Genomic DNA, 17516 nt, shown 5'->3' on the forward strand with positions numbered 1-17516 from the left:
CTTGTCATTGGTAAAATTTGTTTTTAGCCGCAAGTTGAGCATATTGCTGGCTGGAAAACCCTTACCCCCACCCACCACCCACGCCCACCATCATCCCCATCGTCTTGAGTGGAAAGCGCTGCCAATTGTCGACTGTTGCATGAATTATGAGCGTCTGCCAAGATTTATGAATTCGAGAGGATAACAAAAGTACGCAAGTATTCATGACAGGACCCTCCCCTCTCCTCTGGCCTCTGGCAAAAAAGTCCCCGCGGCAGCGAAAAGGGAAAAATCTGTCAGCTGTTAAGTTGAGTTATAAATTTCCTGCAATTAGGTTGAATTTCAATTTCGCTGCTATCTCCTCTTGCTACTTACTTTGATTACACAATCATGATGATGATGATGATGCTTTGCTTCTTCTTTTTATTCCCTCACCGCTGCTCATGCAAATTGTTATCGACAACTTTTGATGCAGACTGTACTTGTTTCGTGTTTTTTATGCACTTTTTTTGTATTGTATGGTTACTGCTGCTTTGATTGGCTTTCAGTGCACTTTTTCTGCCTCAATGTGCAGAAATTTGCAAACTCATGGAAATCCACACGTTTGATAACAATGTTGGGGGTGAGGGGAAAAAACAAGAAGCAACGTAAATGAAAACGGAAACGGAAACGAGCCTGGTGAACGCACAAGTCGCCACGCCCCCCGCACCCCGCCCCCGCCGTTTTGCACAGCAATGTGTTCATTAAGCAACCGGGTAGCAAACAAAATCAATGAATGGTGTAAAAATTAATATCCTGTGGGGCTCAAATGGAAAAAAAACGAAAATACGAGAAATGCAAGAGAACTGGGGAGCATTGTCATCGTCATCCAGCAGCCGGCAGCCGGCAGCCGGCAGCAGTTTTAATTTACACAAAGCGTAGTCAGGCGTGTAATGCTCGGTGGCGGTGTGATGAAGGCTCCCTTTTTTTTATGTGGCGCCCAACGTGGCGCGGTGGGCCTGCTGCTCGACATTTAAAAAAGGCCTTGAGGCAGCAACTACGTGGAAGATGAACCAACAACAGGCGACGACGACGGCGTCAAATGATTTATGAAATTACTTTTACCGCTGCATATTTCTGGGGCCCCGAGTTTCGGTTAAAAGCTGTCATGTTTATTTGTAAAAGAAATCGAAGCATATCTATCACACACACACTTTGATTTGAAAGCTAGCAAGTTACTTACCTTCTAAAACCGCTCAATTTCGCTAGTGAAATAAGAAACATGGATCATATCATGGACACAATAACTTTATTCGTTTCATTTAAGTAGGGTAGCCTCAATCGATTTGCGTGATGGAAGCCTCGTCGTTGCTGGAACAACGACTGCTCTCGCCATCCGTGCGATACTTGATGGAGTCGATGATCTCCACATCGATGTCACAATTGCCCTGATTGCCGCTCGTGCCCTCCAAGCCGGCGCCCATGTCACTCGAGTTCCGTCCCAGCGAATCGTCATCGCAGAGATCGGGTGCCGAAAGTGAGGCACTAACCGAGGCCGATTCCGACTTGGCATCGGTGTCCTGGCTCTGCACCTGCGCCTGGTGGGCGGCAAACTGACTGTAGAGGCGTGGCAGATGCTGCAACATATAGCTGGCGCCCGATTTCGAGAAGTTGGCAGCTGCGGCAGCGGCCGCAGCGGCTGCCGAAAGATTAGCAGCCGTACTGGACGGCTGATTCTCCTTGGTCTCGCCGAGGTCATAGTACTTGGCATAGTGCTCGAATTTGTTCAAGCTCAGTGAGCTGCTGGTCAATGAGTGACCACCACCAGCAGCACCACCAGCACCGGCGGCAGTTGATCCCGCCGCATTGGCGCACAGATTGATCGCATCGTTTTGGGCCGCCTTGGGAATGGGCACCGTGAAGGCGGAGCCGTGACGCTGTTTGCTTAGCAAGTTGCTGGCCAAGCCGGAACCGGAAGTGGCGCCCGCACTGGAACAGGAGCCGGATGAGCCATCCTCGGCCAGGGCATTGTTGCTACTCGACAGCGGCGAGACATTCTCCTTCTTGCGATCGTAGATGTGCCCCGAAACGCGCAGATCGATGAAGAAGTGCAGCGGATCAATGCCGTACGGCGCGTAGAGCGGTGGATACCACACCGGCGGTGGTGGCGGCAGCACCAGATCCTGTGGCGGCAACGATGCCGTCGGCGGCGCATTATCCTGCAGGCTGGTGTCCACTGCACCACCCAGTGCAGCAGTCTTACTGCCAGCGGTTGGTGGTGCCGTCGCCGGCGTTGGTGGTGTGATGGCCAGAGCACCTGGCTTGGTCTCCATTTTGGCGTAGCCATAGGGTGCTATTGCTTTGTTGGTGAGCTCCAGCGGTTTCTCCGGCACCAAATGCTGCTGCAGTTGCTGCTGATGCTGCTGATGTTGCTGCTGCTGCTGTTGCTGGTGTTGCTGCTGCTGTTGATGTTGCTGCTGCTGCTGTTGCTGCTTCTCCTCGGCATCGCGTCGCTCCCGCAATTGCTCGTAGTAAGGACGATGCGACCAGGAGCGTTTTCTTGGCCGCCGCACCAAGGCGGCCTGATGCTGCTGCTGCTGCTGTTGCTGCTGCTGCTGTGCCTGCTGCTGCTGTTGCTGCTGCAGCTGCAGGACACGCGCCGTCTCATTATTTCGCGCTTGCACCAGGGAGCGCAGCATGTCGCTGAAAAAGAAATTATTCGGTCCCACGGGTGCGGAGTACAAGTACGGTGGTGTGGCTGCCATTAGACGACTGACGTAGTCCTGATTTCTCAGCTCATGGATGTTGCTCTTGCTGCGTTGCTGCGGATTTTGTGCATTCGTTGCGGATGGGTCGGCAGCAGATGCCGCCGCCGCTGCTGCTGCTGCTGTTGTGGGCGTACTGGGCGCACTGGGCGTGGCATTGCTGGTGGCTACCCCCGCTGCCGCCACTGCTCCTCCGCCCGTGGAGCATGGCATCCCCGCTGTGTTGCTCGACGAGATGTTGCTGCTGTTGCTGTTGCTGCTGTCCTTCATTGCTGCCACTGCTGCTGCTGCTGCTTCTGTTGCTGCTGCTGCTGCTGGAGAAAAAAGTGAAGAACACACAAAAGACGTTGGCTAAGTTCTGTGGCTGAAGTGAGCTTGAGATTTATATTTGTATAGGGATATATTTGCATTGTCTTGGACCGGCACTCCACCGCCTTTTCCATGCTCCCGCCCAACCATCCATTACCCAGGGGACAATTAAATCTGAATTCTCTGTTTGCTCCGAGTGAATCTGTCTTCTGTGTCGTCTGAGTGTGTGAGTCCTCTCGGTTGGCAAGAAAGTCTATGCTGAATAATGGCTGGAGGAACTGGGTGTTGAACTTAAAAGCATCTTAAGAGTGCCAAGAAATCAGCAAAGGGAAAGTAATAGAAATGTAGATTAGAAGTCAATCCAAGCACCTCTAGTTGCATAATTGTAGTAGCCCAAATCCATGGTGCCACAGCTGCCGCCAGCCAAAGCTACCTTTATTATAACTTTATGAAGCCAACATCTGTGCCCGGTCCACAAAACAAATGAAATTTACATAGAAAAACAGGCGATGAAGTTCCACCCCCCCCACTCTCCATTAGCCCCTAAAAAATTGTTTTCCCCCGTCTCCAATGTTCCACCGAAAGCTGTTAATAAGCTTACACACATCGCGGCAAATTCCAGTAAATTAAATGTTTCAACAGCAGTGACACGCCCACCCACCGCCCCCCGTTGCCACCTCCATTTCCGCGAACGCTGGAGGACAAACTCAATTGTTGTGTTGCCAAACTGTTGAGGCACTTGACGCCGTGTCCTGGCTGCTTGTATCCTGTGCCTGTCAATTCCAACCGGGAACAGTGCAGGAGCACTCATTGGAGAACAGCCCCCTTTCATTGCCACAACTCCACTGCCTTGTTGCTCTTTCATTTTCGCATTTAAAAACTTTTTAACAAGCCGCAGACACGACGCCTGCAACCGAATACCCTATAAAGCGAGAGTAACATCAACTATTACACCAATTGAGCCATTTTCTTGAACCTTGAATATGTCCTTCATGCTTTTAACCTTTTCTAGATTTTTTAGAAACCCCATTGAAATGAAAATTTATTATCGAAATGAATTTATAGTATTTTTAGGTATCCCCATCTTCTGTACGTTTTTTGTAAAGCCTTCATTGGCATTCCTTCTGTTTTTTTCTGGAATTCCGTGTTGGATTTGTGGAATTTTGTGCTTTTATTGTTTTTTCATTTCGTTGTAAAAATATATAAAGTTTTCAACCGTCGCAAAAGGAATATACGATGTAATTTCAGAGGAGGAGTTTTTCAAAGCGACGGCTGTTGATTTGCATTTTTTGGCAGCCGTTGTTCGGCAGGGGAAAAAATGATGGTTAGGGCGACATTTTTGCGACAAAGTTAAAATTAGATTATGCTAATTAAGGCGCGGTGGATGTGGGCGGTGATGGGCGTGGCCACCCTGGCATCTGCTGCTCGGTGGAAATGTGGAAATTGCGTTGATTTTTCCCCCGGCACTGATTGATGCTGGGCAGCGCTTTAATTGCCAGTTGCTCTTCGCATTTTGCTGTGGAGCAACTGGCAGCATTTTAAGCATTTTAATATTCAATCAGCAGCTGTCGGCCAAGTTTCTTTCTTTTATGGCCCATGCCCAAGTTTCTGCATAAGTTTCGCAGCTGAGCATAAGTCCGGGAAGTAAAAATATGGAGCTGAGATTAATGCGCAAAGTGCATCCGACTTTTGTTTGTCTTTCGTCTGCGGATAAAGCTGAGCACTAACTTTTGCGTAGTTCTTGATTTTTTTTTTGTATTTTTCGCTTTCCAAACAGCATGGCAATTAAAACCAGAGTAGAAAGTAATCCCTCACTGGTTTCCCCTTTGGGTGCTGATCCCACCCACCCACAAGGCTGCCCAGCTGATTGATGTCGCATCATCGAAGTTGAATTCAAGCCACCACCACCACCACCACCGGAAAATGGAAGAGCCGACTGGGATTGCGGGCAACCCCTGTACGCATACACTTAACTGGCACTTGGGCTGGGCAACCTTATAACATAATTACAGCATATCAAACAGCGATAAGTTGCCCACGCCACTCCACTCCACGCCACTCCACTCCACTTCTCGAAATCACCACTCACTCTGGAGTTCATCTTCCCACCCATGGAGTTGGTTAGCAACCCTCCTCGGGCTCACCTGGTGTGCAACCCCGAATGAAGTCTAGGCTCGCATTTCGTGCCATTCAGGCGCGGTTGTAATCTTTGTCAAGCCTGATGTATCATGTAATTGGCGCCCAATGTGGGGCTTTATAAGCATCATGGTTAAATGCTTCAAAGATATGGAGTTTTTTATTAATTACAAATGGAAAGCAATGAACAAATGTTACTGGCAATACTGATCGCTTATGCTTATTCGCATAAAATGATTTATGAGCAAAACTAGATCGCTCAGAGCAGTAATAAATAACACTTTTAACCCTTTGCTCGTTAAGTGTCCTGTGTGTCCTGTTCCTGCCCTGTTTTAAAGCCACCACGCTCATGTGCACGCACATATGGGCACAAATGAACTTGTTCGTTTGTTGCTGACATGGCGTTGTGGTGTTAACGTTACAGCGTTTGACTGCGAATTAAAATAATGTGCCACTTGTGGCTTTCCGTCCATGTGTGTCGGCTACATCAGACATTTACCCCCACCCCGCCCCGCCCCGCATCCGGAACTCTGTCCGCTGTCCGTATTCGTGTCCGTTTGGGTTGCCCGAAAATTTGACAAAATTTCATTTGCAACTTTGCCCGCCGCCAGAGATACGCATATGCATGCAGCAGCACCACGTTTCCCAAATCGAATTTGAGTTGAACCCTTTCTGACAGGTTCCTCGTGTGGATGTGGATTGATCTGGCGTTTTGGAAGGGCGTTTTGGAAGTGAAGTGCAACCCTTGGATGCGTATGAATTATGGGTAAATAATTTCTCCAACGACACTTTGAAGTAAAGCTTGGATTGTTTGGGGTATTAGATTGATGTGTGTTTTCGGTTTTATTCTAATCATTTGTTACCAGAGAGTAGAGTAAAGTTCTTGTATTTGTAAGGAAGGCTTAAACAAACTTGTACATGAGTATCAAAAGGCCTATTAAAACTTTATTTTATTTTGATTACCTGTTAGTTTATGTTCTTATTAAAAGTATTTTTTCGGTTAAAGATTTGCTTTCACAAATCACAAAAGATTTGCTTTTACAAATCACAAAAGATTTGCTTTCACAAATCACAAAAGATTTGCTTTTACAAATCACAAAAGATTTGCTTTCACAAATCACAAAAGATTTGCAAATCTTGCAAAAGATCAGGTTTATTAATTAAAACTTCAAAGTTTTATTTAATCAAAAAAATGTTTTCAAATTGAAAAATAACCGTTGATTGCCGTTTCACATTAATTTTTTTTAAGCACGCATTGTTTTAACACAATTTAAATCCGACAATGCAAGCAGATCAAATTTCTCACCTTGGTTAACAAAATTGCTAATTATATTTTTGTATAACTCGTTGCACTTAAAAAAATATTGAAAATAATTTAAGCACAGCTTGGGTAGCGCGTTGCCAGCGGTCGGAACTGCCGTCGATGACAGTTAAAAATCAAATGAAATGAGTGCCAGCAGCGGCGGCAGCAGGAAAGCAAAGCAGAGCAGCATCCAACGAGTCCTGAGGCCGAGACAGCAGCACAAAAACACAGAGACCGAGAACCAGTAGCAGTGCCAGTAGCAGCAGCAGTGCCAGTATCAGTATCAGAACCAGAACGAGGCGAGTTCGGTGCGATTTTAAAATTATGAATTGTTGTAAATGAAACGAGGCGTAAGCAGAGCGGCAGCGGCAGCGGCAGAGCCACTAGGTGGGTGGTTGTGCGCCACAGTCGCTGTGGCATTGGTGGTGCGCAGCAGCAACATCGGCTTTGACTGTAGCTGTGGCTGTGGCAGTGGCAACATCACCAGCGGCAACAGTGCCAAAGTGTTAATGGAAACCACCCTCGAAGAAAGGTAAAAAGTTTTCAAATAGAGCACCAAAACTAGAGCGAGACGTAAGCTCATTGGTCTATGGTGTGATCGCTTTCGGTGCACTTTACACGCCAAAGATCGACTGGGAATTTGGCGCCCAACGTGGGGCCTGTGTGCTTGGGGAAACTAAGTTAGCGCTGTTCATTAATCAATTCTAAGGATTTAAGATGGGAATAACTTGAATTATGAGATGTGTATTACTGTGATGGTTGTGCTGATTTTGTGCATGTCGGGCAACGTTGCCCGGTTTCAATTACCATTCTCTGGCGGATGTTACCATTGGAACAATGGCTGCAGTCCTTGGCTATGGGCAACGTGTTGCTAAAACGACAGCTCAACGGGGGGAGTAGGTGGGTGGAGATGGGCTGGTTGGAGCTGGATAAGCTTATAATTTCTATTACAATGAAGGCATGCGGATGCGGTTGGATATGTAGAGCGTTGCGTTGCGTTGCGCTGCTTTCTTTGCTTAATTTTTTGTGCTGCCACCGACTGTTTGCGACTTCATTAGCGACACCTCCCCACAAGCTGTTGCCAAGCAATTGCATCGTGTGTCTGTGTAGCAAGAGCACTGACAAAAAATACCGTGCATGTTCCATAATACTATGTAGTTACTTGATTTCGGGGACATCTTTCAAACATAAAGATTTATACAAACATTTAAATGTTGCTAAAGAGTTTTTCCCGTGCATTCTCGCAACTTGCCATCGGCAATGAAATCCGAATCCGCAGCAATAGCTTTGGAAAACTCGTGTTGCTTTTTTTTCAATTGTGCTGTGCTGAGCTTGTTTGAAATAAATACCGCATGTTTTGGCTCGTCCTTTTTTGCAGTAGTTGTTGGCTGTTGGCACACGTTGCTTGCGTGTTTGCCGCCCACTCGCAGCATTTAAAAAAAAAAAAAAAAAAAAATCACTGAGCTTCCATGGCTGCACATCAAACGTCAGCACGGAAGGAAGCTGTTGCTGTCCAGGGAGTTTGGGTTTGGGTGTGGGTTTGGGTTTGGTTGTGGATGCGGGCGTTTGGCATTCGGCATTGTCTAGCATTCCCCGCCAGCACCCAGCAAAAAGCCACGCCAAAAACCCACAGCCATTTCCCTCACCCAACGGAGGCTGTGAATGTTTACACTTTGGATTTGGTTCTGGTCGTCGCATTTCCCTTCCAACTTTTTTTTCTTTTTTTTTTTCGTTTAATTTTTGGTTGGACTCTCGACTCTGCTCGAGATTTTAAATACATCTCGGTGGTCGGTTGTTATGGCAATCCGTTCGGGAAAAGGGACCTGGTTTTACAGCGTGTAACAGCGGCTGTTGCAGTGGGGCATCCCCTCTCGAAAGTTGCAACTTTGGGCGGCCAGAAGAAAACGTTCAGCATTTTAGAAATAAGGAAACACTGATCAATGGTAAGCGAATGAATTTGGGGAGTGAACTCTTGTAACACATGTAGATTTGAATGAGTAGATAGATCTTATAAAAAATTTAAATTCTGGAATTATGTTTCGATATCGTAGTGATCCATCGAACTTCGCAGATATTCATAGTTTGAAAGCAAATTTATAGTTATAGTTGCGTGCTTTTTAGCAATTTAAAGACGTGGAAGATACTCGCACACCGCTCTTCTCTAGCCGCTTGCAACGTCTCACACACATGCCACACAATTTGTGCCACTTTTGTGATGCGCATCCATTTCCGCTTGGGCGGCGACACCATTTCCCCCGCACCACCGCACCACCCGCCCGCCAAACCATTCGCTTGCCATATTATCCTTGCTTTTATTATGATTTTTTTTCACATTTCACTCGAGCGTTGATTGAAATGTTGAGCGAACATGCACACACACGCATACACAGACAGACGGTGAGACAGACAGAAGGTTTGAGGAGGTTTGGGTGGTTTGAGGTGGTTGGGTGGTTGGGTGGTTGGGGTGGTGAATGCAAACAAAGCGGTGCGAAAGGGAAGGCCATACGCTGAGTGGTGGTGGGTGGTTGACTGGGCTGGCTGGGCTTATTTGTTTGTTTGCATGTAAATTGCAATGTACCACCGTTCTTAGACACCCCCCTCCCCCCTTCCCTTCCCCACACCCCCTCTCCCCCTTAGCCCGTTTCAATTTCAATTTTTTTTTAGATTTTAAACTTTGTTTCTTGTCGTTTTGCTAAATGTTTGCCGCTCCCTCCGCCGATTGTCATTTGCTTTTAGCGCCGCATTGCCACCCTCCATTCGCCATTCCACATTCACCACTCCCCATTATGAGTGGTTCCTGCGGTTGGTGGAACGTCCATCATCCATCCATTTCATCCATCCATCAAGGACAATCAAGGCGAACGCGCGAGAGCTTTTTGTGGGTTTGATTTTGGGCTCAGGCCCAGAAAAGATTTCCTTTTCCTTTTTTTTTGGGCCAAAAACCGGAAAAAAATCTGCTTTTGGGGCGGCGGCTAATGAATTAGTGGGCGGGATATTTGAAACTTTTCTTCTGCGGGACTTTTGCATTAATTAAATTAAAAATGTATTTGCTGTTTGGTGGGAGGCGGTGCTTTTATTGCAAAATGTTTTAGAATTTGGCATGTTAAAATATCATCTTGTAAAGTGAAGCATTTATTTTATTTTTTTTTAGATTTTGAATAGTTTAAGTGACATTATAACTCTATTGTGTGTGAGTTTATCTGCATTTTCTCTGCCCTGCGTGAATTCCCAGCCTGCAATCCTGACAATGCGAACAATCTTGAGCAGCTTAAGTGCCGCTGGCGTCGGATTTGGCAAATATCCGTCAGATACACACAGTGTATCACAAAAGATGTCCATGGAGGAGCAATCCCAGGAGCAGGATCCATTGCCACACACCCATTTCCACTTCCACTTCCACTTCCATTTCTACTTCCATCTCTACTTCCATTTCCACCTCCATTTCCATGTCCCTGCACTCACGCAGACTGTAATCGCTTTACGTGCGCTTTGTTGACAATTGTCAAGTGGCATTCAGAAGTGGGTGGGAAATAAGGGGGGGAAAAATCGGTGGGAAAACGGAGTGAAAGGGGAGGACCGTTAGAGGGACATCATTGGCGCCACATGTTGCCGGCGACAGATGCGTCGGATTGCAAATTGTCCCAGGTAAAGTGAGTTGGCACTGCTTCCATTTCGCTTTTCACTTATCACTTTATTGAGACAGTTCGGATTGCCAGTCAATTGGTGGCTTGAGATTTGCATTGTATGAATACACCCCCCAAGTGACAAGGCAAACAAACAATTGGGTAAACAACATATTTTGAACGACAATTTCCAGGCATGCAAATTAAGCAAATGAAGCAATTGAGTGAACATTTTGCAAAAGCAATTTCGTAGCTAAATCGCTGGATAAACTTGGCGTTCGTCTTCTCAAAATATTAGTCTTGTTTTGATTCATTTGATGCCCACCAACCCCCATTCCATTTTCCCCAGCCACGCCCACGAAATAGAAGGAGACCAATGGCAGTCAAGCGCTTGGGAAAACTTTCGGCGTTATTGCCGTTGTTCGTTTCCTTTCGTTAGTTTCACTCCACCCACCCAGTTATGAACAAAATAAACTAGAAAAAGTGGCTCCTATGGCGTGAGAGGTGCTTCAAAAAGGAGGAGCTATAATTTAAATATAAAATATGATAACTTCTACAAAGTCTCAACAAAGAAATGCTGCCATTTTTTAACACAATCTACAAACTTTGATATTTGTAATTTGTAAAAAGTCTATAACAAAAGGCGGTCTTTACATACATATATTAGAAATGCTGCCATTTTTTAGCACAATCTAAAAACTTTGATATTTGTAATTTAGGCACAAAAAGTCTATAATCTTTTCTAATATGCATGATGCAGAATTGAAATTGTTATTGTTTTAAAGATCGCCAAAGTTTCATTTGTAATTTGTATGAGAGCTAACATTTCTTAGAGATTTGCAAAGTACTTATAACTGCAAGCCATAAATCTACTATTTCAATATATTTAAAAATTTCGCGCCCTTTTCAGTGTGACCATTTGATGTGCAACCCGTTATCGAAACAAATAGCTCGGCAACGATAATAGTTCCTCTCGATGACGATATCGATGGTGATGACGGGTATCGTTATCGATACCGATATAGCGGTAGTTTATCAACAATTTTAGTCATAAAATAAACTTAACTTCATCTTAACTTTATTGCACTCTAAAGATAACCATTAGAAGTAAATCGTAAATGCGGCTCCTTAAGCCGGCTTGGGTGCATCACGATGGTAAGTTCGCTAAATGCGGGAAATCCGTAAAAGCCGGCCTTTCCAATTGGTGAGTCCGGATTTGAGTGCAAACTAATCCAACCCCATGTTTTGACCGGCAGACAAACAGATATTCTCGGTGGATATCCATCAGGATTGCACGAAATTCGCAACTGGTGGCCAGGGCAGCGATTGCGGACGAGTGGTCATCTGGAATCTGCTGCCGGTGCTCTCCGACAAGGCGGAATGCGATGCGGACGTACCGAAGATGTTGTGCCAAATGGACCAGCATTTGGCCTGTGTCAACTGCGTGCGCTGGTCGCAGAATGGTCAAAATCTGGCCTCGGGATCCGACGATAAGCTCATTATGATCTGGCGCAAGTCTGCCGGTTCGAGTGGCGTTTTCGGTACCGGCGGCATGCAAAAGAATCACGAATCGTGGAAATGCTTCTACACACTGCGCGGTCATGATGGCGATGTTCTCGATTTGGCCTGGTCACCCAACGATGTCTATTTGGCCAGCTGCAGCATTGACAACACGGTGATCATCTGGGATGCCCAGGCATTTCCGCATTCGGTGGCCACCCTGAAAGGACACACGGGTCTGGTGAAGGGCGTCTCCTGGGATCCGTTGGGTCGCTTTTTGGCCTCACAATCGGATGACCGGAGCATCAAGATCTGGAACACCATGGACTGGAATCTGTCGCACACGATAACCGAACCGTTCGAGGAGTGCGGCGGTACAACGCATATCTTGAGACTGTCCTGGTCACCGGATGGCCAATATCTGGTGTCCGCACATGCCATGAATGGCGGCGGACCCACCGCCCAGATTATTGAGCGTGAGGGCTGGAAGTGCGATAAGGATTTCGTGGGTCATCGCAAGGCGGTAACTTGCGTTAGGTTTCACAATTCCATACTGAGGCGCCAGGATAACGATGGCAGTCCCAGCAAACCCTTGCAATACTGCTGCCTGGCTGTGGGCTCGCGCGATCGTTCGCTATCCGTTTGGATGACCGCCCTGCAGCGACCCATGATTGTCATCCATGAACTGTTCAACGATAGCATTCTCGACTTGTCGTGGGGCCCCAAGGAATGCCTGCTGATGGCCTGCAGTGGCGATGGCAGCATAGCCTGCCTAAAGTTCACCGAAGAGGAACTTGGCAAGGCCATTTCCGAGGATGAAAAGAATGCCATTATACGCAAGATGTATGGCCAGAACTATGTCAATGGTCTGGGCAAGCATGCACCGCTCCTGGAGCATCCGCAGAGATTGCTGCTGCCTCAGGGCGACAAGCCCACTAAATTCCCAATCAATAACAATAGTGAGGCCAACCAGCGACCCATAAGCAAGCAAACGGAAACGAGGACAAAGGATGGCAAACGCAGAATCACTCCCATGTTTATACCTCTCCACGAAGACGGACCCACATCGCTGAGCATGAATATAGTGTCTAGCAGTGGATCGGCCACAACAGCTTTAACTTCTTGCTCGGCGGCGGCCGGAGCGGTCTCGTCTGCTGCGCCAACGGAGAGCGCTGCCACGCCCCTGACGCCACTGGAGCCATTGGTTAGTAAATCGGATCTGGGCCGCCTGGATTCCAGATTGAAAACCCAACCCGCCAGCCAGCGCCGTCAATCAGTGCCCTTTGATCCCGGCCAGACCAATGAGTTGCCACGATCTCCACGACTTGAGGAGCACCAAAGTAGCACCAGTGGCCCCAGCAATCTCAATGTCACGGCCACCGGAAAGAGTGAGTTCGTGAAGGCCGCTCTGGACTATCGTCTGCATGTCTCCAATGGTCACCTAAAGACACAACACGGTATGCTGGCCAAGGTGACCGCATCGGATTCGAAGGAAATGCTTTGGGAATTCTACGTTGGATCTCCGCTGGTCAATCTGAATCTGTGTGGAAAGTACGCCATGCTGTGCTCTCTGGATGGGAGCATGCGACTAATTTCCATGGAGACGGGCTGTCCAGTCTTTCCCGCCATCTCGCTGACCAGTTCCGCAGTGCATTGCGCCTTTGTGAGTCCGGATAACTAGCATTTCTATAAAGCAGCCTATATATCACGACTTGATTGTTAACTTCTTGAATGTTTTGAGAAACCCACACAATCCAGTCGCGATAATTGGAATCTTTAGCTACTTTTACTAACTGCCATTTATTCCAGAGTCCGGACAACAGTTTGGTGGGTGTGCTGACCGAGTGCGGATTGCTGCGGATATGGGATATCGCCAAGAAGGTCATCAGCCTGGCGGCCGGCTGCATGGAGCTGCTCAACAAGCATGGCACAGCCGCGCAGTTCTCGGTTACGAATCAGGGAATGCCCTTGATTGGTTTCCCCAGTGGCAACTCGTACTCCTACTCGACGAGCCTGCAATCGTGGCTGGTGCTGGCCACCAAGGATGCGATCATGTACCATGGAATTAAGGGCACACTGCCCAGGGACATGGACCAAATGCAGCAGAAGTTTCCGCTCCTCAGCATGCAGGCCAGCAGTCAGAATTACTTTAGTTTCACTGGTAGCATGGAATTGTAAGTCAAACCGATTCATACTCATGTAAACCAAGGATTCTTAACGAATTACTCTGTATATTTTAGGAGGCATTCGGAGAGCTGGCAGCAGAGCGCAAAAATCAGGTTCATCGAAAACCAGATCAAGCTGTGCGAGGCCCTCCAGTCGCTGGATGAACTGCAGCACTGGCACAAGATGCTCACGTTCCAGCTGGCCACCCACGGCTCCGAGAAGCGGATGCGTGTGTTCCTGGACGATCTGCTCAGCATGCCGGAGCCGGGATTATCACAGGTGAGAGAGCTCAAACTATATGTGATCGCGTTGCTTATAACATCACTACTTTTCTCTCTTTCTAGTTCGTGCCAAAGTTGGAGTTAATGCAGTGCGTTCTGGATACGCTGAAGCCGCATTCCGAATGGAATCGCCTGCACTCGGAGTACGCGGAGCTGCTAAGGGAGTGCAAGTCGGAGAGGCAAAAGGATATCTTTGCCACACCCGCTCCGCCACAGCCGAAAGCGGCCTCTTCAGCGGGTTCATCTCCCAGGTCAGGGGCCATCGGAGATGAGGCAACCGGGGAGGAGGTCACAGAAAAAGATGGTGCAACAGCAGTATCTGCTGCTGGAGGATCGGGATCACCAGCGGCTGTGACAACCGGCACAAGCACTACAACGACCACCAGAACCAGCAGCTCCCTTTCTTCATCAGGTTCGTCATCCTCAACCTCCGGATCCGGATCGTCCTCATCTTCATCATCCTCGTCATCGCTGTCTGTGCCACAGCCGGCACCTAGTCTCTCGCCAGAGATTCAAACTCTAGACTCGCCCACCGTCTGCATAGATGATGAGCTCTTGTCGGCCTCATCTTCACTACCTCCGTTGGACACCTCTCCCGTGGAAGTTTCGCCAGCGTCCACGTCCGGTGGGGCTGCTTCCACATCTCCTGCCGCCTCCGTGGCGGGGTCTGCTCCAGTGTCCAGTTCCAAAGCCGCTGAAACAGACCAGACATGAGACGAAAGACTCCTATCCCTAATAAACCTCCTTAATTGTGTGTATTTCCCTAAGCTATAAGCGTTAATTGTAAAACCTTTTGTACCGATTTACATTAGGACCTTTGTACTCTTCCTGTCCGAAAGAAACGTCAGTTATGCAAATCATTAAAGTTGAGTAAAAATTGAATTGATTTTAGTATGTAATTGAAACCAATATTTCTTCTAAAAACCCTGAAACCGAAAGAAAACATTGCCTTAGATTTGTACTCTATATTGTGTACTAGAATCGATCGTTACACTAGCGTAACAGTAATATATAATATATATAATAGCCAGCGACAACCGATTGTTGCCTGCCAACAAAGCCATACATCTGTAAATATGTAAACTATATCCGATTGCTCGGTCGCAGTGCCTTCTGCTTAATCTAAACAGTAGAATTATGATTTGCGCATGCATGCTAATTGGGGATTGCCATCCCGCCGGCCGCTCAGAGAAGTATAGAAGGTGGCCACATAAATGAACCCCGCTCATCATCATCATCATCATCACTAATAACCATCATCATCCGACGACAGCCGCAGGTGGTGCGACCGCCGGTGCCTCTAGCTATTGGACATTATAGTGCGGTCCTGGCGTGGGCACGCTCTTCAGCGGCGAATCGAACTCAATGGGTGGCGCCTCAATAACCGGCGTCTCCGCCGCCCCGGTTCCGATCCTCTCCTGCAGGGTTTCGTACAACTTGTGGATGTGCTCGTTGTGGGCCGTCGTCGGCTGCATGGCCTTCATCAATGTGGCCAAACGACCGGCGGGCAGCTTATTGTGCACATACCACAGCAGTTTCAGCATGTGACGCGAGGTCACATTCTCGCGCGTCAGACCGGCAAAGATGAACTCGTCGAACAGCGTGGTGCAAAAGTCCTCCGTGGCAAACTCCTCGCTCATGGGGATGAGTAGGGCAATCTGTAGAGGCAAGCAATGGAGTTAGAAATATAAATAATAGAAGGGCTGATATAAATGCCTACCAGAGAATGCAGGAAGGGATCCTCGTACGCCCGGTCGTCCTTACAGGCGGACAGAATAGCCAGAACGCGCAGTACGCCAACGCGATCCTTCAGGCGTGCCGTGTGCAGCGTATAGTACATGGCCAATATGCTGGCCACGGAACTCTCTTGAATGTACGCCTCTACGGCATCCGGCGCTGGACCCGAATGCTCAATGGTGGTCAGCGCAGACTCACGCTCGTCCGGCGGTAGTTTGGCGTGCAAACTGCGGCACTGGTCGTCTACCATTAGCGACATGAGGGCGGGCAAAAACTTGGTGACCACCTGGCAGTCCAGTTTGGGCTCCTTAAAGTCCTGCGAATCGATCATCACCCAGGCACTTAAACCCAAGGCCAACATCCTCAGCAGCAGGATGAGTATCTGATTGTCACGCGGCATACCCTCGTTGTTGATCAAGTGATGCAATATCTTGATGGCCGACGTGGCCAGGAAGTTGATGGCATACGGATCGCACAAAGTCATGGACAGATCACCCAGAACCTGCTCCTGCCCACGCTTAATGTTGTCAAGAAATCCCTGGAGCTCGCGCGAACGTTTAATGTCCACATTCTTCTCCCTTATGCAGGCGTCCAAGCACCAGGTGAACTTGTGACAGGGATCTATCGAGATGATCTCCTGCACCTCGAGATCGTGTAAGGCCATCAGTAGCTCTGCACGCAGTGTGCAATAGTGGACATTGCGGGTGCGCAGGAATAGAGTGCGCAGGAACTGCAGCACCATATCGTACAGCTTGACACTTGTGCCAATCATGTTGGCCAGCTTTTGGACCACTTCACCCTGCCTTCGCACCTTGGGCGTTGGCTGGAAGAACAGATTATTCAGGTTGGTGTGATCGAACAGGATGTGCTCCTTCTCGCGAATATATTGTGAGAGTAGAGGTGACACCTCGTCACCAAATAGCGATTGATTATCACGCCATATCTGCCGCTTAACTTCCGTATCCGTGTCCGCATACAGTTCACGATCCCTCACGAGGATTTTGAGGTACTTGTCATCGATGTGCTGGGTATTCCTTAGTATGGCCATGACCACGGGACGCAGTGATTTGACCCGAACAACGGGGAAGCTCTTAACGAGCAGCTCCTTCAGCTTCTTGTCCCGCTCCCGGGGCTCCTTTTGGCCCATCTCGTTGATGTGAGCTATCAGCTTGTCACGCAGCTCCTCCATCAGCGAGGTATGGAAGTCCAGTCGGCGCACACCGTGCAAATCGAGTAAAGGCAACATGGGGCGCAATGAAGGCAACAGTACACCATTCTCAAGCTAAAAATGCAGGTGGTATTTGGATAAATAAACGCACCGGAACTTTTGGCGCCCATTTTGCGGTGCAACGTAAACAAACCTGGAAACTCTCGATGGCCTTCAAGGGGTCAGTACAGGAGGTCAGGGCCTCGCGCAGGTAGGCCTGACCCGGTATATTCACGTCCTCCAGTCCAGTTCCATTGTTATTTTTCGCCGGCGTGCTCATTATCATACAATTCGTCGGCAAATTGAGCAAGACAAGACAAGAAACTACACAATTGTGTTGTTTTTCATTTCTGGTGAGGAGAGAGAAAATTAAGTACAGGCTTGCATGTGTGCGGCGTTATCGATGGTTGTTATCGATAAGGCACGCAGCAGCACGGCTCTTAATCAATTAGTCAATTTTTTATTGTAATTCCTATAAATGTTATTGATATTATTATTTAGTTTTTATTATATGGGCCATACCAAAAAGAT

At 47.9% G+C, this 17516-nt stretch overlaps 3 protein-coding genes across 3 annotated transcripts; 1 reads left to right on the plus strand and 2 right to left on the minus strand.

Moving 5' to 3' along the window:
- Positions 1 to 1295: 1295 nt before the first annotated feature.
- On the minus strand, positions 1296 to 2993 carry LOC122624853 (ataxin-2 homolog). Its single transcript, XM_043804586.1, has one exon. The coding sequence runs from the start codon at positions 2991 to 2993 to the stop codon at positions 1296 to 1298; it is 1698 nt and encodes a 565-aa protein (XP_043660521.1).
- An 8116-nt stretch (positions 2994 to 11109) lies between these two features.
- On the plus strand, positions 11110 to 14923 carry LOC122623367 (protein HIRA homolog). Its single transcript, XM_043802487.1, has 5 exons — positions 11110 to 11249; positions 11351 to 13257; positions 13404 to 13768; positions 13835 to 14039; positions 14105 to 14923. Exons 1-5 carry the CDS (start codon positions 11213 to 11215, stop codon positions 14753 to 14755), a joined length of 3165 nt encoding a protein of 1054 aa, XP_043658422.1. The 5' UTR covers positions 11110 to 11212; the 3' UTR covers positions 14756 to 14923.
- A 68-nt stretch (positions 14924 to 14991) lies between these two features.
- On the minus strand, positions 14992 to 17333 carry LOC122623883 (negative elongation factor B). Its single transcript, XM_043803252.1, has 3 exons — positions 17140 to 17333; positions 15762 to 17060; positions 14992 to 15699 (listed from the first exon to the last, which is right to left on the minus strand). The coding sequence occupies exons 1-3, from the start codon at positions 17269 to 17271 to the stop codon at positions 15346 to 15348; spliced, it is 1785 nt and encodes a 594-aa protein (XP_043659187.1). The 5' UTR covers positions 17272 to 17333; the 3' UTR covers positions 14992 to 15345.
- Between the last annotated feature and the right edge of the window lie 183 nt (positions 17334 to 17516).

This window comes from Drosophila teissieri, chromosome X (genome assembly GCF_016746235.2).
Source record: "Drosophila teissieri strain GT53w chromosome X, Prin_Dtei_1.1, whole genome shotgun sequence".
Taxonomy (NCBI): domain Eukaryota; kingdom Metazoa; phylum Arthropoda; class Insecta; order Diptera; family Drosophilidae; genus Drosophila; species Drosophila teissieri.